The sequence below is a fragment of the Hoplias malabaricus genome, chromosome X2 (genome assembly GCF_029633855.1).
Source record: "Hoplias malabaricus isolate fHopMal1 chromosome X2, fHopMal1.hap1, whole genome shotgun sequence".
In the NCBI taxonomy this organism is placed as follows: domain Eukaryota; kingdom Metazoa; phylum Chordata; class Actinopteri; order Characiformes; family Erythrinidae; genus Hoplias; species Hoplias malabaricus.
The window spans coordinates 30,139,452-30,158,722 of record NC_089819.1 but is presented as its reverse complement, the minus strand read 5'-3'; the positions used below and the strand labels follow the sequence as shown (position 1 = coordinate 30,158,722).

At 38.3% G+C, this 19,271-nt stretch overlaps 1 protein-coding gene across 5 annotated transcripts in view; it reads left to right on the top strand.

Moving 5' to 3' along the window:
* Window positions 1-18,344, top strand: part of LOC136676852 (ligand-dependent corepressor-like) — a 111,107-nt gene extending 92,763 nt beyond the window's left edge. For all 5 annotated transcript variants that reach the window (XM_066654115.1, XM_066654114.1, XM_066654116.1 and 2 more), the window contains 2 exons: window positions 5,079-5,175; window positions 16,907-18,344. In XM_066654115.1, coding sequence (XP_066510212.1) covers window positions 5,079-5,175; window positions 16,907-17,927 — 1,118 coding nt within the window. In that variant the 3' untranslated portion in view covers window positions 17,928-18,344. The remainder of the gene's footprint in view (window positions 1-5,078; window positions 5,176-16,906) is intronic.
* The last annotated feature ends 927 nt before the right edge of the window (window positions 18,345-19,271 follow it).

The following is a 19,271-nucleotide window of genomic DNA, read 5'->3' as shown; positions in this document are numbered from 1 at the left end:
TATGAACTTGTTCACTTTATTTAGTTGTTATACGATCATTTGTACTACTGTTTACTCTGCCCTGTACATCCAGTATCCTACCTCCTTCTATTACAATTTTTTGCACTATTGTTTACACTGATTGTACATCCATTATCCTACCTCCAAATCAGGTTATTGTCTTCAGTCAGTGTCATATTGACTGATGTATGTGAGCTGCTGGTATTGTATGTCCTTCACTTGTCTTCTGTTGTCCTGCACTTGTTTTATGTTTGTTCACTTTCATATATTTATATACTTAGCTTAGTTGAATTTAGTCTATTTTTGTTAAATGTTACTGTATCTTGGAGAAGAGAGTAACATAATTTCAATCCTTTGTATGTCCTGTACATATGCAGAATTGACAATAAAACTCTCTTGACTTGACTCTTGATATCCTTGTCCAAGCTGACATTGGAGCGGTAAAGACTACATTGGCAAGGAAGTTAACCTCGATGTCTGACTCTTGTAATATAAGAATAAGGGTGGTCACTCTCAGGGTGGTTTTTGCTCATCTTGACAGTTTCAGTGCATTAAAAGACTGAAAAGTACAAATGCAATGATGATATATACATAGCAGAGAGCTAATTCTTGAATAATGACTATACTGTAAACAATACTGAGTGAATAATTTTGCCCTAGTACCTAAGGGTGCAGAACTGAACTTGCATTTTCACTCCACTGAATGATCTTCACCCTGAAAATATAATACTTTTTGAGAAAACAGGAACTGATTTCAGCATTAGCGCTGCACTAATAGTTCAACACTGTTCAGGCTTATGTTTCAGCAGTGTTTCCCTGTCCCATCAAATGTGTGCAATCACACTTACACAAAGAGGTGTTCTTTGATGTTCTTTTTTTTCCTCAGTACTCAGAACATACCTCAGAAAGCTGTTAAAGCTGATGAAAAAAAATCAGACAATTATTTCCAATGAATCAAATAAATAACAAATTAAAAGTTTGCTGCTGTTATTCTTTATTACAAACCTCATCAAACAAAAGTAATTTCAACATGTTGTAATTAATTTATTCAGCTGCACTTCAAGTGCCACATGTACGAAAGAGTATCTGAATGAAAAACCTTAAGGTAAAAATAAAGTGATATTTTTTATGTTAAATTGCACAAACAAGGACAGTATTAGCTGTCCTGTGCAATTAAGTCTGTCTTCAAACCGATGTTAAGTTATCCACCCATGTTGTGACAAGTTGGATTTAAAAAATGTACCTAGAGCTCTTTTGTCAACCCCTCAGTCGGAAAAATGCTGGTTTTCAACAAAGGAAAACAGAGTGATGTTAACATAAGAGTCACATGTAGTTATCACAATTATATAATTGGCCTAATATTCAGATATACTTTTATTAATTGAGTTATAAATGTTTTTAAATTTCACTGTGACCCTGAAATGGATGAGGAAAACATGATGATAATGATGATGATGTTGCAAACTTAAATCCTGACGCTTTACCCAGCTAAATTTATCAGCCCTTCACTTAAATTACCATGGCTGCCAACAGATAGCATTCATTCATTGTCTGTAACCGCTTATCGATTTCAGGGTCGCAGTGGGTCCGGAGCCTACCTTGAATCACTGGACGCAAGGCAGGAACACACCCTGGAGGGGGGCGCCAATCCTTCAAAGGGTGCCACGTTCACTCACAGACTCTCACCTACGGACACTTTTCAAATAAGAACCCATGTTTTTTTTTGTGGACTGTTTGTATTTTCTGCACAACATAAGCAGAAATGTCTAAAACTCATCAAGAACTTGACATGTACTATAAGCTCAATGTAATGTATGCACCATTTTAAAGTGAAAGGAAAAATTTGAACATGATGACAGGTCTGGAGTGTAGATCCAATCAAACATGATACAAGAAGCATCCCTATGAACGCCAATTAGAACACGGTGTACCCTTCCCGGGAGAGGGTTACCGGAACCTACTCTGGAGCCAGGCCTGGGGGTAGTGTCCGACGGCGAGTGCCTGGTGACGGTGCAGCCCACGTGACCCGGACAGGCTCAGCCCGAAATGTCAAACAACCAAAACTCACAAGATCCAGAATATGGGTGTGGGGCAATGTCCACTGGGCAAAGAGCGGGGGGTGAGGTCCCCAGCTGGCAGCTGTACAGTTGGAGTTTGGAGTTATCACAGGTGGCACAGTGGCACAATAGGTAGTGTCGCAGTCACACAGCTCCAGGGACCTAGAGGTTGTGGGTTCGATTTCCACTCCGGGTGACTGTCTGTGAGGAGTTGGTGTGTTCTCCTCGTGACCCACGCGTTTCCCCCGGGTGCTCCGGTTTCCTCCCACAGTCCAAAAACACAGGTTACCCTGTGAAGGACTGGTGTCCCCTCCAGGGTGTATTGCCGCCTTGCGCCCAATGATTCCAGGTAGTCTCTTGACCCACCGTGACCCTGAATTGGACAAGCGGTTACAGATAATGGATGGATGGAATGTTATCACTTTGAAAAAGTAAACGATTTAGCTTCCAATTATTGTAAAGTAAGATTTGGAATTCCGCAAGGCTATTTTATATATATTATCATTCACTGTTGTGCAGACGACACGCAATTGTATATTTCAGCCAAGCCCGATGACATGAGCTCACTCCTGAATACCTTCAAGATATTATTTCCTATTTTGAGTCTACACAATTACTCAGATCACAGAGTACTGGTAGTTACCAAAAGGCGGCAGATCCACGGGGTCCACTGTCGTTCCGCCACGTCGCATGATCACTCAATTTTGTCAACAGTGGAGTGGAGGGATGCCAGTGTTTCAGGATGCTCCTGCATCGGTGTGTCCTTCTGGCTCTCTCCTTTTAGTTAAAGCTGTCATAGTCAGATCTGCCAGAGTCATTAGCCACACTATGGAAATGTTAATATTTTCTGCTTTACATTCACCCAAACAGATGAAAACTGATTCCATTCTTTTATTTTTTCTGAGTAAATGAGTGCCCACATGTCTGGCAGGACACTGATGGATGACTGTCAAGCTCCTGCTCCACCCTTCAGAGCAGCTGCCCACACTCCAGCCACAACCAATTGCCTTGGACCCATACTACACAAGTTTTCATGGACTACTAACTATTATTACCAGGAGGAGGCTAGGTCCCCCTTTGTGAGCCTTGGTTCCTCCCAAGGTTTCTTCCTCTGCTGAGGGAGTTTTTCCTTGCCACTGTCACCCTTGGCTTGCTCACCTGGGGTTTTTTACATTCTTTATATGTTAACATTTCATGCCTAAACTTTGCCTTACCGTAATTCTCTGCGCTATACGAATAATTTTGATTTGATTTGGTGCCTCCTGGACAGGAGGCAGGGCTAGAAGTGTCTGGTGTGTCAGTTTCCATTCTCTTGGCTGAAGTCACTGAGGTGGTTACAAAGCTATGCAGTGGCAAAGCCCCTAGAGTGGATGAAATTCGCCCACAGTTACTCAAGGCATTCGATACTGTGGGGCTAACTTGGCTGACATGTCTCTACAATATTGCACGGACCTCAGGAACAGTGCCTTTGGATTGGCAAACGGAGGGTGTGGTTCCCATTTTTAAAAAATGGGAACTGGAGAATGTATGCTAATTATCGGGCATCACACTTCTCAGCCTCCCTGGGAATGTCTCTCCCAGTGTGCTGGAAAGGAGAATCTATCCTATAGTTAAACCTAGGATTTTGGAGGAACAATTCAGATTTCATCCAGGCTGTGGAACTATGGACCAGCTCTTTACTTTATCACAGGTGATTGAGGGGACATGGGAGTTTGCTACTCCACAACAAAGAGATTCTGTGGGAGGTGCTGCCGGGGTTGCTCCAGTGAGCCGCACGGTCCTTGTACTCTCAGAGATTGAGTTGTGTTCATACCCTCTGCAGTAAGTCAAGCTTGTTCACTGTGGGCATTCTGCTGTTTGCGGATAATGTTGTTCTTCTGGCTTCTTTGTACGGAGGCCTCCAGCATTCACTTGAGCAGTTTGCAGCTGAGTTTGAAGCGGTTGGTATGCGGATCAGCACCTCCAAGTCTGAGGCCATGGTTATATCCCGGAAACAGATAGCATGCTCCCTTCAGGTAGGGGGTGAGAACCTACCCCAAGTGAACGAGTTCAAGTATCTCTGGGTCTTGTTCATGAGTGATGGTTAGAGGGATCGTGAAGTTGACCATAATTTAGGTGCACCAGCTTCAGTGATGTGGTCACTGTACCGAACTGTCATGGTGAAGAGAGAGCTGAGCCATAAAGCAAAGCTCTCAATTTACCAGTCATTCTACATCCCCACTCTCACCTAAGGTCATGAGCAATGGGTAATGACCGAAAGAACGAGATTGCGGATACAAGTGACTGAAATGAACTTTCCCCCGACTGGTTGCTGGGCATACTCTCTGTGATCAGGTGAGGATCTCAGTGATTAGGGAGTAGCATGGTGAAGAGTTGCTGCTCCTTCGTGTTGAGGTGGTTCAGGCATCCTATAAGGATGCCTCCTGGACACCTCACAATGGAGGTATACCAGGCACGACCAACAGGAAGGAGGCTCTGGGGTAGACCCAGGACATGCTGGAGGGATTATATTTTCCGGTTGGCCTGGGAATGCCTGGTGCTGGTGGAAGTTTCGGGGGACAGAGATGTCTGGGCTTCTTTGCTCGCTCTGTTGCCACCGCGACCCTGATGGATTAAGCAGAAAAGATGATGATGATGATGATGATGAGATGAAGATGGGAGGCCTTTTTTTTTTTTTTCTAATAAATGGATCTGTGTGGACGGGGCCTATGTTTGCACATATCCTTACACCTTTTTTAAATAAAAAAAAAAAAACAATAAAATAATGAAAGTGTTAATTACATTTAAAATATTTTTTCCCATAATTTTACATAACCTCATACTCAGATAATCTTAAAATTCACTTTGGAATTTGTTCTTGTACAAATTTGACACACTGTCTGTAGGGCTCTAGGAATTATGCAAAAATAAATTTAATTTTTATTTTCCTCATGTTTTTCCCCTTTTGTCCTCCCTGAATCAAACATGTAACACTTCTATGTAGATTGTTTATAATATGAATTTATTATATTTGTATTACAGATGAAGTTCTTGATCTCTCAACAAAAAAACACAAGAACAGTAGCAGCATCTCTCTTAAAACCTCCCATGGTTTCTCCCTTGCACCAGCTATTAAGAGGTAAGTGTGAGCATTTGGTTTCATCTCTGTCAACACGTGTTCGTTCTCTGCGTTCATTCTGTCTTATTCTCTCCAAACCTGTTTCTATTTTTAGGTAAGCTATGATTCTTTTTTTCTTTCATTATGTTGGCTTGGAAAAGGCAAATTATAGTTATTTGTAGAAGTATAATAATAATAATAATAATTATTATTATTATTATTACTGTTAATAATAACATCAACAATATTTATAATTTGATTTGACTATGCTAATTTGCTGTTCTGCATTTTGTTCTATAAACTTTTTCTTGTGTCACAGTTTTTGAGCTACAATGATCAATTTTGCCATAATCAGATTTACATTTTCCAGAAAATTCCCTTTCATATCCACATTTTGCCCCATATGTGTTCATTACATAAAATGCTCTAATTCTGTCCTTTTTAAAGCTACATTCAACAAAATTCACATGGCCAGAGATGGGTACACTGGCAACTGTCATGTCATTCAGTTTTCCTACATCATAATAAATGGAAAATTATTAATAAAATAAAGTAGTATGGAATATTAATCCGTACTAGTAATCAGACAAAACTGTTTTATTCCAGGTTTTCTTCTAAAATGTGTATGCTTGCACCTATACACTTCATTTAACTTTTAATGGTTGTAAATAACTACAGTGGTCAGGTTCTGAGCATTTTTTGGCACATGCAAGATTAGAGGCCTCTATAGAATTCATATATTTACTTGAACATATGAGCAGAAGTTTTAGAATTGAGAAACCGTACTTTATAAGATAACGCTGTATTGCTCCGGATGGTAGTGAATCACTGCAGTGTGATAATGTACAGCACATAGTGCACAAGAGGAGACATACAAAATTACAATAAATAGAGCAGAGATATAGAAGTTGGTTACAGAATAAAAAAATAACTGTTTTACAACAATGCTATGAACCTTATTATAATAAAATGGAGGAGGGTCTATATACATATACAAGAGCAGCCTTAGAAGGTATTGCACTAAGAAACATAATTAATTCATTATAATCGTACACAAGATAAGATGTAAAATATCCTATGCCAATCCATTAGAGCTTCACATAGGGCCCATCACACTCTCTTCCTACCTACAGCCTACCTTACCCTTTACCATTAACAACCGTAAATCCACACTGGCCTCCCTGGTGACAAAGGCTGTACCTAGCCCCACTGGCACCGTTAATGCATGCTCGGTGCCACCAGTTCCATGTGAATTTTACATGCTACCTCACCAACATTCCAGTAGCACCTCTACAGTGCATTTGCCCAAGTAATCTGTGCTCTCCTTATCGACAACAACTGACTAGACCTTTCAGCTGTTTCGGATCACTCCTTCACTGCTGCCCTTAGTTTCCGGCCCCTGATGCCAAACTGCACAAGCAGGAATGTGTCAGACTTGGCTTCAAATCCCCTAACACCTATTTCCACCGGCCTTACATGTGCCTACCACCCACGTTCTCTCATCTCTGCTGCCAAGTCCGCGTACCTCTGCTTCATCCTTTCCAATGCTTCGTCTATTGCAACCTCAAACAGAATTATTAACTCTATGAAATAAACTCTCTTTAATTTCAGAATGCAACACCATGTCTGGTCTCAGTGTAGTTAATGCAATGCATACATGGACCTGTAGTTTTTTACCAATGTCCACCAGCAATTTCCAATCTCATGCTTCACGCCATCTACCAATATTTATAGCCTGTGCACACTCTCGAACACATTCCCCCTCATGCACAAACCCAATCTCTTTATTACTACAACCACTCATCAATTAACCTTTAGGCCAGGGATGGGCCTACTTTTCAGCTCAAAGGCCACACTGGGATTTAAAAATTGATAGGTGGACTGAGATTAATTAAATAACTTATGTGAATTTGTATCTTTGTTTCTGCTTGGTGTATCACAGTCTAAACAAAATCTTTTTAAACTAGCATATGGATGATACTACTTATATGTCTCTATGGTCATTTTATGTTTGTATGTGCATTTACATTTTATTGACTTTTTTTTTTATTATCTATTGTACAGTGTCCTTGGGTCACTTGAAAGGCGCTTTCAAATAAAAATGTATTATTATTATTATTAAAATCAATAAAATGATTAAAACATCACTTTCTACAAACGTTAATGGTTTATGTGTGACGTCTTAAACCAACCAAATTGTTAGAACATTCTGGCATGATCGGTGACTCCTGGGGGGTAGCAGCACTTGACTTAATGACAAATGTGACGAATGAATATCTGTAGACCTAACAGACTCTCCTTTAGCAGAGGTCAGTAATGTTTGGTGTATCCTGAATCTAGTGGACTCTAGTGGATATTGCAGGAAAAAGGTGAAATTAAGGCTGTTTTAGGACTATTTTGTAAATACTCAGAGGGCCGGATAAAACCGATAGGTAGGTAGCCCACCACTGCTCTAGATGTTTGCTGTCCTAGATGTTTACTAGCATAAACATGCTATTGCCCTAAGCAAATGATTGTCTCCATGTATACCGACCCTGCGACAAACTAATCTTACAAACTGATAAATATGTTTCAACACGCCAACCACTGTACATAATCTACAATTAGGGTCTTCACCCACCCATGTCCAAGATTGGAAGGATATCGTAAGTTGCTTTCAGGAAAAAAAAATTAATATGACTTGCCTCCATCACCCACAGCTCTTGCCAAGTGACCTTCCGCTTCTTTAGATTCTACCAACAAATCCACTGGCCTGGTTTTGCCTCCTCTTCCTGTTTTCAAATAAAACTAGCCATCATTATCCTTCTATCTATTAATGTAGCCTTACCAAAGGCTTTCCATAAATTACCTGACTCAAGGCCTGCTCTTTCACATTGCACTTGGACAATCACATCCTAAATCTCTAATGAGCTCCTGGCTATCTGCACCGCCATTTGCGGATTCCACTTCCTTCTCGTTTTTGTGACTGGTGCTGCTGCTTTTACCACTGCATCCTTAGATTCTGACATACTCATACTCACTTTTGCACATTTAAATTCCTCAACTAAACTTGAGTGGTAGCTTCAGTACCCCTATATTTTATATGTAAAAGAATGAAACAAATAGAGGTTCCTTTCTTTGAGGTCGTATCGGTGTGGTTCTTCAGAGCGTCTGCACCATCCTTCAGGCAGTTGCCCCTCGTTGTCTTAATCCTGAAACGTATTCCTCTGGATTTTAGAAATTGTACTTGATATCAGTTTAATTGTCACATGAAGTCTCAGAGTTTGGTTAAAATATCCATTCGATGTTGTACATGGAAAAAATGATCATTTTTAATGTTGGTCCATAGTTTGATTTGATCAGAAAGACAAAGGTCATTCTGATAAGCTTAACAGGAGAGGTCTGATAGACTTTCAGACTTCTAGACTTGATCCCTTGCTGATTGCAGTGATTCAAGGTGTGAAAAAAGGTCCTACGTATTCTTTTGTGTTCATGAATATAAATTAAAATACCCCAACTGCAAGGCTGGAGATGTGTGCAGAGGTCCTAAATGGTCTTTGATCTAACAGGTTAGGCTAATCGAAGGGAGTCTGGGGTGCTCTTCTCCAGTCTTGTGAAATATACAAAAATAATTTTGGCATCTGGATCATACTCGACTACAAAAGTGTATGCAAGCAAGATATTCTGCACATGCACTGTCTAAATCGGGCAGCAGACTAAATTAGGAGTCAAAAGGAGTCAAAACCACCCCATAGCCAAAATATTAGCTAGCTATAAGTTGATTCCTTTGTAGGTAAGGCAGTAAAATACTTTGATTGACATTAATAACAACATACAATGGAACTTTACATACTACACAGAAAGCAGTGCTAAGGGTTTTTTTATTTTATTTTATTATTATTATTATTATTTTTTTTGCTATTCACTTACTATTCAATGCAGCATTAGGCCATTTAGGACATGGCCAGACACTAATGTTAACATGCTGCATGTTTAGAGTGCTTTCTCACAACCTGAACACCCTGCCAAAAACGCATTTTCAGCCATGTCTGAGGTGATCTGGCATGCCTTGATATTTTAACAAATTTCACCTACCTAAAAAAGTTTCTTCCCAAAAAGCTACATATGTTAATATACAGCACAAACCCAGCATCAATATTGTGAGACAAGTGACATGTTGTAATATCATCAATGTCTTGATAATGTGGTCCACAAATGTCACTGTGTGGCCTCAAAACATGCCTGCAGTGATTCCACAGCCTCAGATGACCACTTTCTCACAGTCCTGGTGGATGCTGTCTGTTTTGGACCAGGGTTTTGTACTGTGTAGCGTATGTTGATCATACACCGTGATACCTCTGTGAATATATATTTAATATATATATTTATATTTGTGTTTATAGCGTTGACCTTATTCAAACTCTTATAATCTCTGATATTTGACTTACTGATATTAATTAAAGTTTATAATTGGCTTAAGCAATTAAAATGTTAATAATTAGTTTGAGAATGGATAATAATCAAGCTAAGTGAGTTCTTCAGGAATTTTAATGAACAAACTGTACACACTGTAATTTCAAATAATGAGAGTTTTATTAATAAAAGGAGAGAAGATATTTAATTAACATAGCATATTCTTGTAATCTCACGGCATCAACGCAGGGGAAGCCGATTCGACTTTAAAGATAAGCTAGGCTCTCTGGCTTGTGACTAAAGTGTTGCTAACTGAGGTTTAATTAATTGTAAATTATAAAGGGACTTAATCAGGCATCAGCTCCTGGAAAAAATGTGAGAATTGAGCTAGCTTACTCGTTTGCCGTTTCACCGAGCCGTCGCGTCCTGCTGTTTTAACCTCCGTGTTCTGGGGTTGTTTCTCGTCGTTCCCACATCGTGAAAGACAGGCCCGCTTGTGAAGGAGATTCCCTCCCAGTTGAATTAGAAGCTCTCGGCCTCAGGCGGGGCGGCGTCGATCGAGAGTTCCCCTTTTCGGAAAATTGCAGGCGTGGCTGGTTGCTCACCGGAGTGGAGTGGCTCCTTCAGAGTGTTAGCTCGTCTCGTTGCTCGGTTTTCCAGGAGTAATGCCCTCAGAAGTCAGCTTATAACGCTAATATATATATATATACTTTCAACTAACCTAAAAGGGTGATATCTTATTCTGGCCATGAATAAGTTTCACCTACTTTGATCACTCGTGAGATCAAACTTCGATTGGGCGATGAAACATAAACACGATTAAAAGAAAAGAAGATATACAAATCACTCGACGTATTAGTAAGGCTTCATACTCTAGCTAATTCAAGACGTCTCTTGTGAGCTTTTGGTGAAGTCTTTAAGGTTCTTCTTTGTTTCGTTCGTCGACGTGAAGAAGAAAGCGTCTCGCTTTGCAGAGGAGAGGAGGGGGAGTTTGAATCAGCGATTCACAAAGAGTGGAAATTTCGCGTATCGAAATTTCTTATACATTTTAGTAACATATAACAATGAGTATCCTGGATTATTAATATCAAACATTTACATAAGATTTCATCCTGGGTACGTTGTGTTTACGTCCCAGTTACAATGATACGTTAGAAGTATTAATTCTAGTGTTAATTCACTTTCCTAATCAGAGACAGAACTTCTTTTCATGGTTGACAACAGTAATACACATCGTTTCATTAGAAGGTGGACGTTCATCTGAGGATACAGAAAGTGACATTAATACATATTGTTTATACACATTAATCAGAATTTGATTTCATTTCCGTTATTGTTTAGGCGACCACGAGCGAGGCGTAGTTTCACCAGTGTCCATTTGGGGTCGCTGTTGGTCCATGCTGTTAGTCCGTTGCGGATGGTTAATGAGAGGTCAAACCGAGTTCACCCCTGCTAACCATTTGTTGATCCCTGCAAGCGATAATGACGAGACCCTTAGGCGCCACGCCATAAAAAGGGGGCAGTAAAACTCCCCACTCTGTTTGAAGTCTCTGTTTCTTAAAATCATCATGAAAACTTGTTATCTTTAGTTCCTGAGGGGAGGAAGGGTGTCGGGGCCATGTGTCCTGGAAAGTGTCCTTGATGTTAGATTAGGTGTGTGTGGGGGCTGCAGGGTCTTTGCACCCCTGCGGTTTGTGCCTTGGTCGCAGACGAAAGGTCCTCTTCAGAATGGAAAAGTTTTAATTCAAAACTTTTCATTTCTTCATTTTGATCTCGTTATCTCGTTGTCCGGTCCATACTCCACTACAACTGTGTAGTGAGGAGTACAAGGTTGTAGTTGAATCGGCCTAGTGGAGGGAGAGCTGTGGAGTTGTATGCTCTTTTAGCATTAGCATACAAGTCCTTGTGCCTGCTTACTCTTTCCTGCCCTTCACAAACTGACTGAATGTGGGCAGAAACAACATGGCTGAAGTCTCAAGACACTGTGATAGATGCACTGGGACTCTGGTTCTGTGATGGCAATTGTTCTACAGTACAGTACTAAATTTGATCTCTGCATTTAACCCATGTGGGCAGCCTCCCTCAGCAACCATGGAGCATTTTGGAGATTGGGTGCCTTGCTCAAGGGCACTTCTGGCATGGATGTTCCTGCCGGTTGTGGAGATCAAATCAAATCTATCTATTAAGGCAAAGCTACCTGCCTTTTTTTTTTTAGAATGATCTTGTGTTTTTAAACTTTTATAAATATTTGCTTACACAGCTCTTGCACCAAATTGGTCAACAAAGTGCCCTTACCTGAATAATGCCATTAGTGATTTGGTCTTTGAGATTTGAGCATTTGTTTGGAGTGAGGAATATTGACTGTATCAGGCATTCAAGGCATGCATTGGTTTAAGGGTAATGTTTAATGTGGTGTATTTAAAGTATCACTGGATTAAATGTATCAGTTGGTTCAATATATTTAATATAGAAGCGCATTTAAATGGCGATGTTAATAATTGTTATTTAAATTTGCTAGCTCTCCAGTCTGTTTGAGTGCTAGAAACTAGTCTGATGTGTTTACCACTAGAACTACCAAACCACTGCCATTTGGCAGTTATACATATAAATCCCAAAGAACTGCCATTTGGCTGGTGTGAATAGCTCTTCTTGCCTCCAGTGTTATGTAAATGAGCCATCAAAGTCGTTATCATTATCGTTCACGCTATCACCCATCACACCCATCCCTGTTCACTGTTACCTGGTACTTGCATATTTCGATCTAATGGCTGCAACAACAACATTTTTAAAATAAATATAGAACCCAGTTACCTCCATCGTATATATTTGTAATATTGTACTATAGTGAGAAATGTTTATTCTATTTTATTTCACTCAGCATGTAGCCAGATAGGCTATTTATTTTGGTGCAGTTTATTATATAAAGTTTATGCACTTTATTAAAACGTTTTCCTATGTCTGCAGTCATCTTTCTCTTTATTCTAAAACTGACACAAAGATATTATTTGAACTATAATTCCAAAACATCTCAAGTCTAGTTTGTACTAATTTTGGATTGTTTTCTCACTGATGATTGGTCAAAATAGCTAAAGTTCAGATTTTTTAACCATTATTTTAAGTAATTTTTTCTTTTGAAAAACTGCCAATAGGTAAAGATATTTTTACATAAAGTTATACAAAAAATAACAACCCTCGGCTACTTGTAAATAAGACATTTTTACTTAAACTTTTTTAAAACCCAAAGTAAAAGAATTTTATCAGGATGTTTTAAGTCAAAATATTTCACCCCATTGGCAAAAAATGTTTTTTCTTGACAAGTAAATATGACTCAAGTTAAGATAAAATACTATTTTTGAGCAATTTTTACTTAACTGATTTTTTAATTTATATTTTTCAAGGTTTTTGTAGGTTTCACATCAAATAATATTGCATTAGATCAACAAATATAAACTAAAAAGCTTAAATAATTCTTTGTGTGTATTCTAAATAAACAAGTATTATTTCATCATATTTTTTAAAGATTATAATAATAAAAATAATAATAATAATAATTATTATTATTATTATTATTATCGGCAGCTGAGAAAACTGCCAAAGTACCAAAATAATTTTTATTTGTTGAGATATTGTCCATATTTGCCCTGAACTAAATTCCTGAAAGTCTGGGCCTGCTGTGGCTGTCAGAGCTTTATCAGTCATACATCCCAAAGCTTAGAATATCAAAAATATGTCCGCCTGATGCTACAAATTTATTTTGTCACAGTAATATGACATAATAAATTAGCATCAAAATTGCTAACAGACACCTCACACTAACAATCTGTGTCAAGATATCTGATGTGGGAGTATGATTTCAAGGCTGTACATTGAGAAATATGAAAACCTCAAGTGATTACATATTAGAGTAGCAAAGGGTCTTTAGAAAATAAAACAACATACTGAATATGGCTATGTCACATAATTACTGTTTAAATGCAACTGAAAGAGGCACTGAAAAAAAACCTAATAGCAAAATAGCTATATAGAAAGGGTTAAAATCAAGGGTTTTTTGTCAATCTGAGTCAACCCCCCCCCCCCTTAGCTTAATGTACATAACAAAAGATGGCCTAATTACCCCCAGCACTGCCATTTGGCTGTCTCTGGTAGAAGGGGTCATGTGGAAATCCTGGTAATTCTAGTGTTAAAAAGCCCCAGTGTTTGTAAATGTATGAAAAGACAAACATAAAACTGAAAAAAAAAAAAAGTTTGTTCTGGTATGCTAGGCTTTCTCTCTCTGCTCATGCCAGAGGCATATGGATAGAACACCAAACGTTGAAAAAGCATGAATCGACCACCATAGGTGGGTAATGTAGAATTATTTTTGCTGATTCGGATCAGATACGGTCACTTAAAGTCTCCAAACTTGGGAGACAGCTAACTGCATTACTGAAAGTGCTAGAAAAATCAACAACTTGAGTAATGAATGTTTTTCAGTAGAAATTCAAACAGTCAATAAAAACTTCATGGCTTGTTAAACTTCATCTACGTACCAACAGCTGTTGGTTTTTTCCCCTTAAACTCACTGTTCTACCTTAAGAGACGGTTAGCTTCTAAATGTGAACAAGCAGAGAGAACTGGATTACCCAAAATTGTAGATGTTCTCTTTAAGTGGGTTAAAGCAGCAATGGATATAAAATGACCATATGTTTTAGGTAGCTGTTGTTTTAAACAGTTCGGCTCCGATGAACCACTGGTAGTTTCAGAGTTGTAATTTTCACATTCTCTGCTTCATAACTTTATTTTATAAGATATTAGCTTTATGAATGTCTTCTATCCATTGGAGTGGTCTAATTTATGTAAGTATAAAGACAAATAATGAGGAATCTGCCTCAAGCAAACCATGTGTGATCCTTATTTTAAAAAAAAAATCGAAATGCATTTTTCATGGTTATTATAAGGGGCATTACACATTATCATGCAATACCATGCCTAACCATTAATTTAATGCGTTATTCAAGGTAATGGACCACTGTTTGACACAATTTTTGACACTTCGGATTAGTGATCGACCGATAAATCGGCCGGCCAATTAATCTTTGGCATTTTTTATATAATCGACATCGGCCGATATATTAGCGCCAATATTTACACAATGCACACAGGCAATGCTGTGGGCAGCTCCGTCATTCTGGCTTTTAGAGCACCCCTTGCGTCCATTTTGTCATCTTACAGGCAGACATCATTGAGCACAAGTACACGAGTACAAGCCTCCAACCTGTAGCTGCATGCCATCTCATCAGAGAAAACGGTATGAATTATTTTCTATTTTTCAGCTCTCACTATTTGTTACTGGCTGCTCTTTGTAACATACACTTAATAATCTGCTATCATAAACGACTGAGTTGATAGTTGTAACCTAGAAACCCAGCATTATTTAGCCTCTTATTTTGCTCATTGGTCGGCAGTGCCTATAAAATAATAAAAATAAAAAAATCACTCATTGTTATATCCGTCAGTATATCTCAAGTACTACATGTCCAAAGTCGACAGTTAATGTACCAAATTAAAGCTTAAAGTCACTGATTTTCATTTATTTAATCATTTTATATGTAATCCCACTCGATAAATAAGTATTTTTGCTGTTATTGGAAATTGTTATGAAAAAATATTAGTGACAGTACAGATTTTCTGATTTTTCACTGCACCATATTTGAGTCAATGTGAACATATCATACACCAATTGAACGGGCAGACTCTCTGGACTGGACTAAGGACTAAGGAATTAAAGCCGAAAAAATAAGATATTCCAAATTTTAGGTTTCTTCCTCATCAATGACAAAACCGCTGCTGCTTGAAGCCTGAGGGGCCCACAAGCGGCTCACACACAGCGTTAGCACAGCAACGCTTACCTTAGATAGTCCCCTTCAAAACGAGACTAAATCTGAGTCTCTCTGTCAAACCGTTTGTGAGTAATCCTCATGTTTGTGTCGAGTACTGGCCGAAAAAAATAGTACACATTTTCAAAAAATAATTAAAATATGATCCCAATGGACACATGTCATTGCAGCGTTGCTTAGGCGCTCAGCTTTCCAACGACATGTCGATCAAGTCTGTAGACCAATCAAGGGCAGAGTAATGGTGATGCGCACCCAAGGAGGAGGGACAAACATACAACAGAGCGCATATGTTTTCAGTGCCTAACAGACCCAGACACCACGAGAGAGATTCAAATGGTCCTATTTGGCAGCCACAAGCCCCACAAACAATAATCAAGCCAATAAACAGGTTTCAAAGCTTAGATGTCTTTTACTAGTTACATTTCTCCCACTGAGGACATTTAAATGCAGCAGGGGGTGTGGGGGTGGTTGCCTTGCTCTACAGCCAATCAGAGTGCAGCTCTCGCCTTTTAACACATCAGTCATTTAAAGGAACACCGTACTCGGTGAGAAACAAGTGTAAACATCAGAAATAAACTCAGTACATCAGAATAAAACACACCATAACTAAGGGTTTTTACTGTTTATTGAGGGTAAATCGCCACTTGGTGAGGGACAGGAGACGGGTACTTTGAACATTTATTACCCCAATATTTCAAAAAGGACTAATAGTTACTCTCGTAGTAAGTTCATTATTGTTTGTTAGACCCAAATATTGCCCAAAATGGCTTTTCATAGCTCAAACATAAACCATGCAATGTATATTTGTAGTAAGTCATAAAATTATTTATTTATTTTTTAACCAAAAAACAAATTTCATAGTTCAAAAAACACTATTTAGACTTGAATAAGTATCAAAAATAAATACATTTGGAACACTCAGAACATTTTCTGGTAAAGTTCTACAAATAAATCCACATATGTGGATCACAGTTGATGTCTCTAAAGTCATTTACAGTGTAAAAAAAAAATTCTAAATTTAAAAAATATCTAAATTTTTTGCCATTTAGGAGTCAATTAGAAGCATATGTAAACTTTCTTAGGGTCAAACACCACATATGTTTCTACTTTTGTTTCTGTGTCCTTTTACACAAAAATCCAATTATTTTAATTAATTCTAAGTATTTAGAAAGTAATAATCATTCAAATTTAGCCATGTTATTTCAGACAGAAATTCAGAAAAATACCTAGAGGCTAACATGGACTTGTAAGACAGCGGTACATTTTATGTAACCACATATTTAAGGGACCACCCCCCCCCCCCCCCAGTGGGGCTGTTGTTGTTTATTTTCATGGCTCCACTCTCCCTTATTACTTTGCAGATCAATTGGTGTGTTCCAGATGTCAATTATACCTACTTCTTTAACAATACTACTTTGTAATTTAAAAACTAAGTATTTCTTAAACCACTAAAATATTCAACTCTGTATTTTTGTCTTAATCAGGCATTCCCTGTTTGCTGATCAAAACTACCAAGACCTTGATGAGGAAGATAACCCACCACAAAAAATTATGCAGGATGGGAGTTCTGGCTCTGTGTCTGTCAAACCACCACTTGCCCGCTCGCTTCTTATAAAGGAGGAGCTCATGAACCCGAAGCATCTATTCCTTGGACAGCCTTCACCTCTTTCTTTGGCCAATTTGGAAACTGTGAGTCTGCTTAACCACAATCAGACACATCCTGTTGTTTTTCATGATAGCTTGTGGGGCAAACCTCAGTTAGATGATTTATTTAAGCTCAAACAAGCAAGCAGCAACCTCAATAATTTAAAGGACTTGCCACTTTTTTTTGAAAACCATGGCTCACTCACCAAGAGTACCAGTGCCTCACATGGCAAACCTCTTGATGCCATTACAATTAAGAAAGAAGCTGGGAACTCTCCTCCAGTTGACTTGAAAATCCCACAATTTAGGGGCATGGATCTTCCTTGGGATTGTCATTCCAACACCTCTGATCTCTATAGTTGTAGCTCCATGAGAGTGACCAGTGTCCAGTCAGAGAATTGTCTACAAAGGAAGCTTAGGGCTATCCTACCCAAACAGAATCGTAGGGCAGGCTTAGGAGCCCTACTTGATGGAACTGCTGTAGGTGAGTACTGGGGCTCAGATGCTGACCAGTCAACACCTGCACCACAGTATTCAACTTCTGATCCAGAAGCAGATCCAACAGGCTCTAAACAGCCACGGAAGAAAAGAGGTCGCTACCGACAGTACAACAGTGAGATCCTTGAAGAGGCCATTACTGTCGTGATGAGTGGGAAAATGAGTGTTTCAAAGGCACAGAACATCTATGGTATTCCTCACAGTACCCTTGAGTACAAAGTGAAAGAGCGGATGGGCACATTGAAGAACCCACCAAAGAAGAAGCTTAAACAGATGCTGAGGATAGAGGGACAAGACTCTGGGATCACTGCAGAAGCAGAGAACCCATCAAAACCAACTGGTACTCTCAGCACAATGGAATAGGATGTATTACAAGGAATGGGTAACCTACAAATGAATAACATTAAATAAAACACTCAATGTAACAAAGTTACTAACTGAGAACAGGACAGGGCTTTAATTGTGCCAATTTACGTTGCGTTATCAGGGTGAGCACAACTGCAGGGATCAAATAACTGGGGTTTTAAACTGTTTTTTTAGATAACAAATGCTTATGAAAGCCATAAGTGAATCAAATCCTGACATTTTGTTTAAAAAACAGAAGCAGGCCAATTAATTTGCCCTTACTTGCCCTATTCCTATGAACTGAACAATACCATTATTGGACAGTATCCAGTTAAGTTGAACAAAACATATGGAGTGCAAAGGGTGAGCAGAAGGTTTTAAATGAGCCCTTCAAAATCCCTTCAAAACTCCTTTTCTCATTTTCAGAACTCCTCTCTCACACTACTGAGCTTGTGGTAGAATTTACTGAGTATATTTTAAAATATAAGTGTAAAACTAAGTAAGTCAAAAAAAAAAAAAAAGAGAATGTTGATTTCAGTATATATAGCAGGGAGAGAGACACCCTCACACACTATATAATTACTGTCATTAGTTTTAACTATTTATATTCTGCAACACTGCAACTGATTTAAAGTTAGCCATGTTTTTTTTTTTTTTATGGAAATATTGCTTAAAAATAGTAATTCAGGGATGCATGATTGCTTAAAATCTTACTTTAAGAAACTTACTTTTACTTTTGCGCTTTCTTTTGCACTGTACTTTTGGTCTGGTGACTTCCAGACAACAATTCTGCGATAAGACCTTATTACCTCGACATAGTTTGCATTACGCACTTAATATTCTGTGTAGTTATCTTTGTGAAACAAAAAATAGTCACTTATAAATCTCTTTTGGGGTTTTTATTTTGGTTTGTTTTTGCACCCATTTTAAAAATGTCTGCTAATTTTAACCACACTAACAGGAATTTATTTTTTGTTTTCTACATAAGTGTGCACATTTATTTATCCCTTTCCTCATTGCTGCTTTAAAGTCATATATTGACATTAGTATTTATAAAACAGACATTTTTGTTTAAAAGGGGTAAAGACTGGGACTGAAAAACTTAGGAAGGGGGAGCTTATTTTTAAATTATTCTGTTTAAAAAGCCAATCCTGACAGAAAACCAGTTTTTAATCTCTAGATAATTCATTTTCTTTTTTTTAAATTCAGAGCAACTGAGAAAACAATGACTTTGTAAGTATTTAGAAAGAAAAACAGACCATCCCAGTCAAATAATTAACGCATACGATCAGGACAGAAATTTTGTCATTAAATATACAAAATCTTATTAGTATACATAGGAAAAGTGTCATTTGTTGAAAA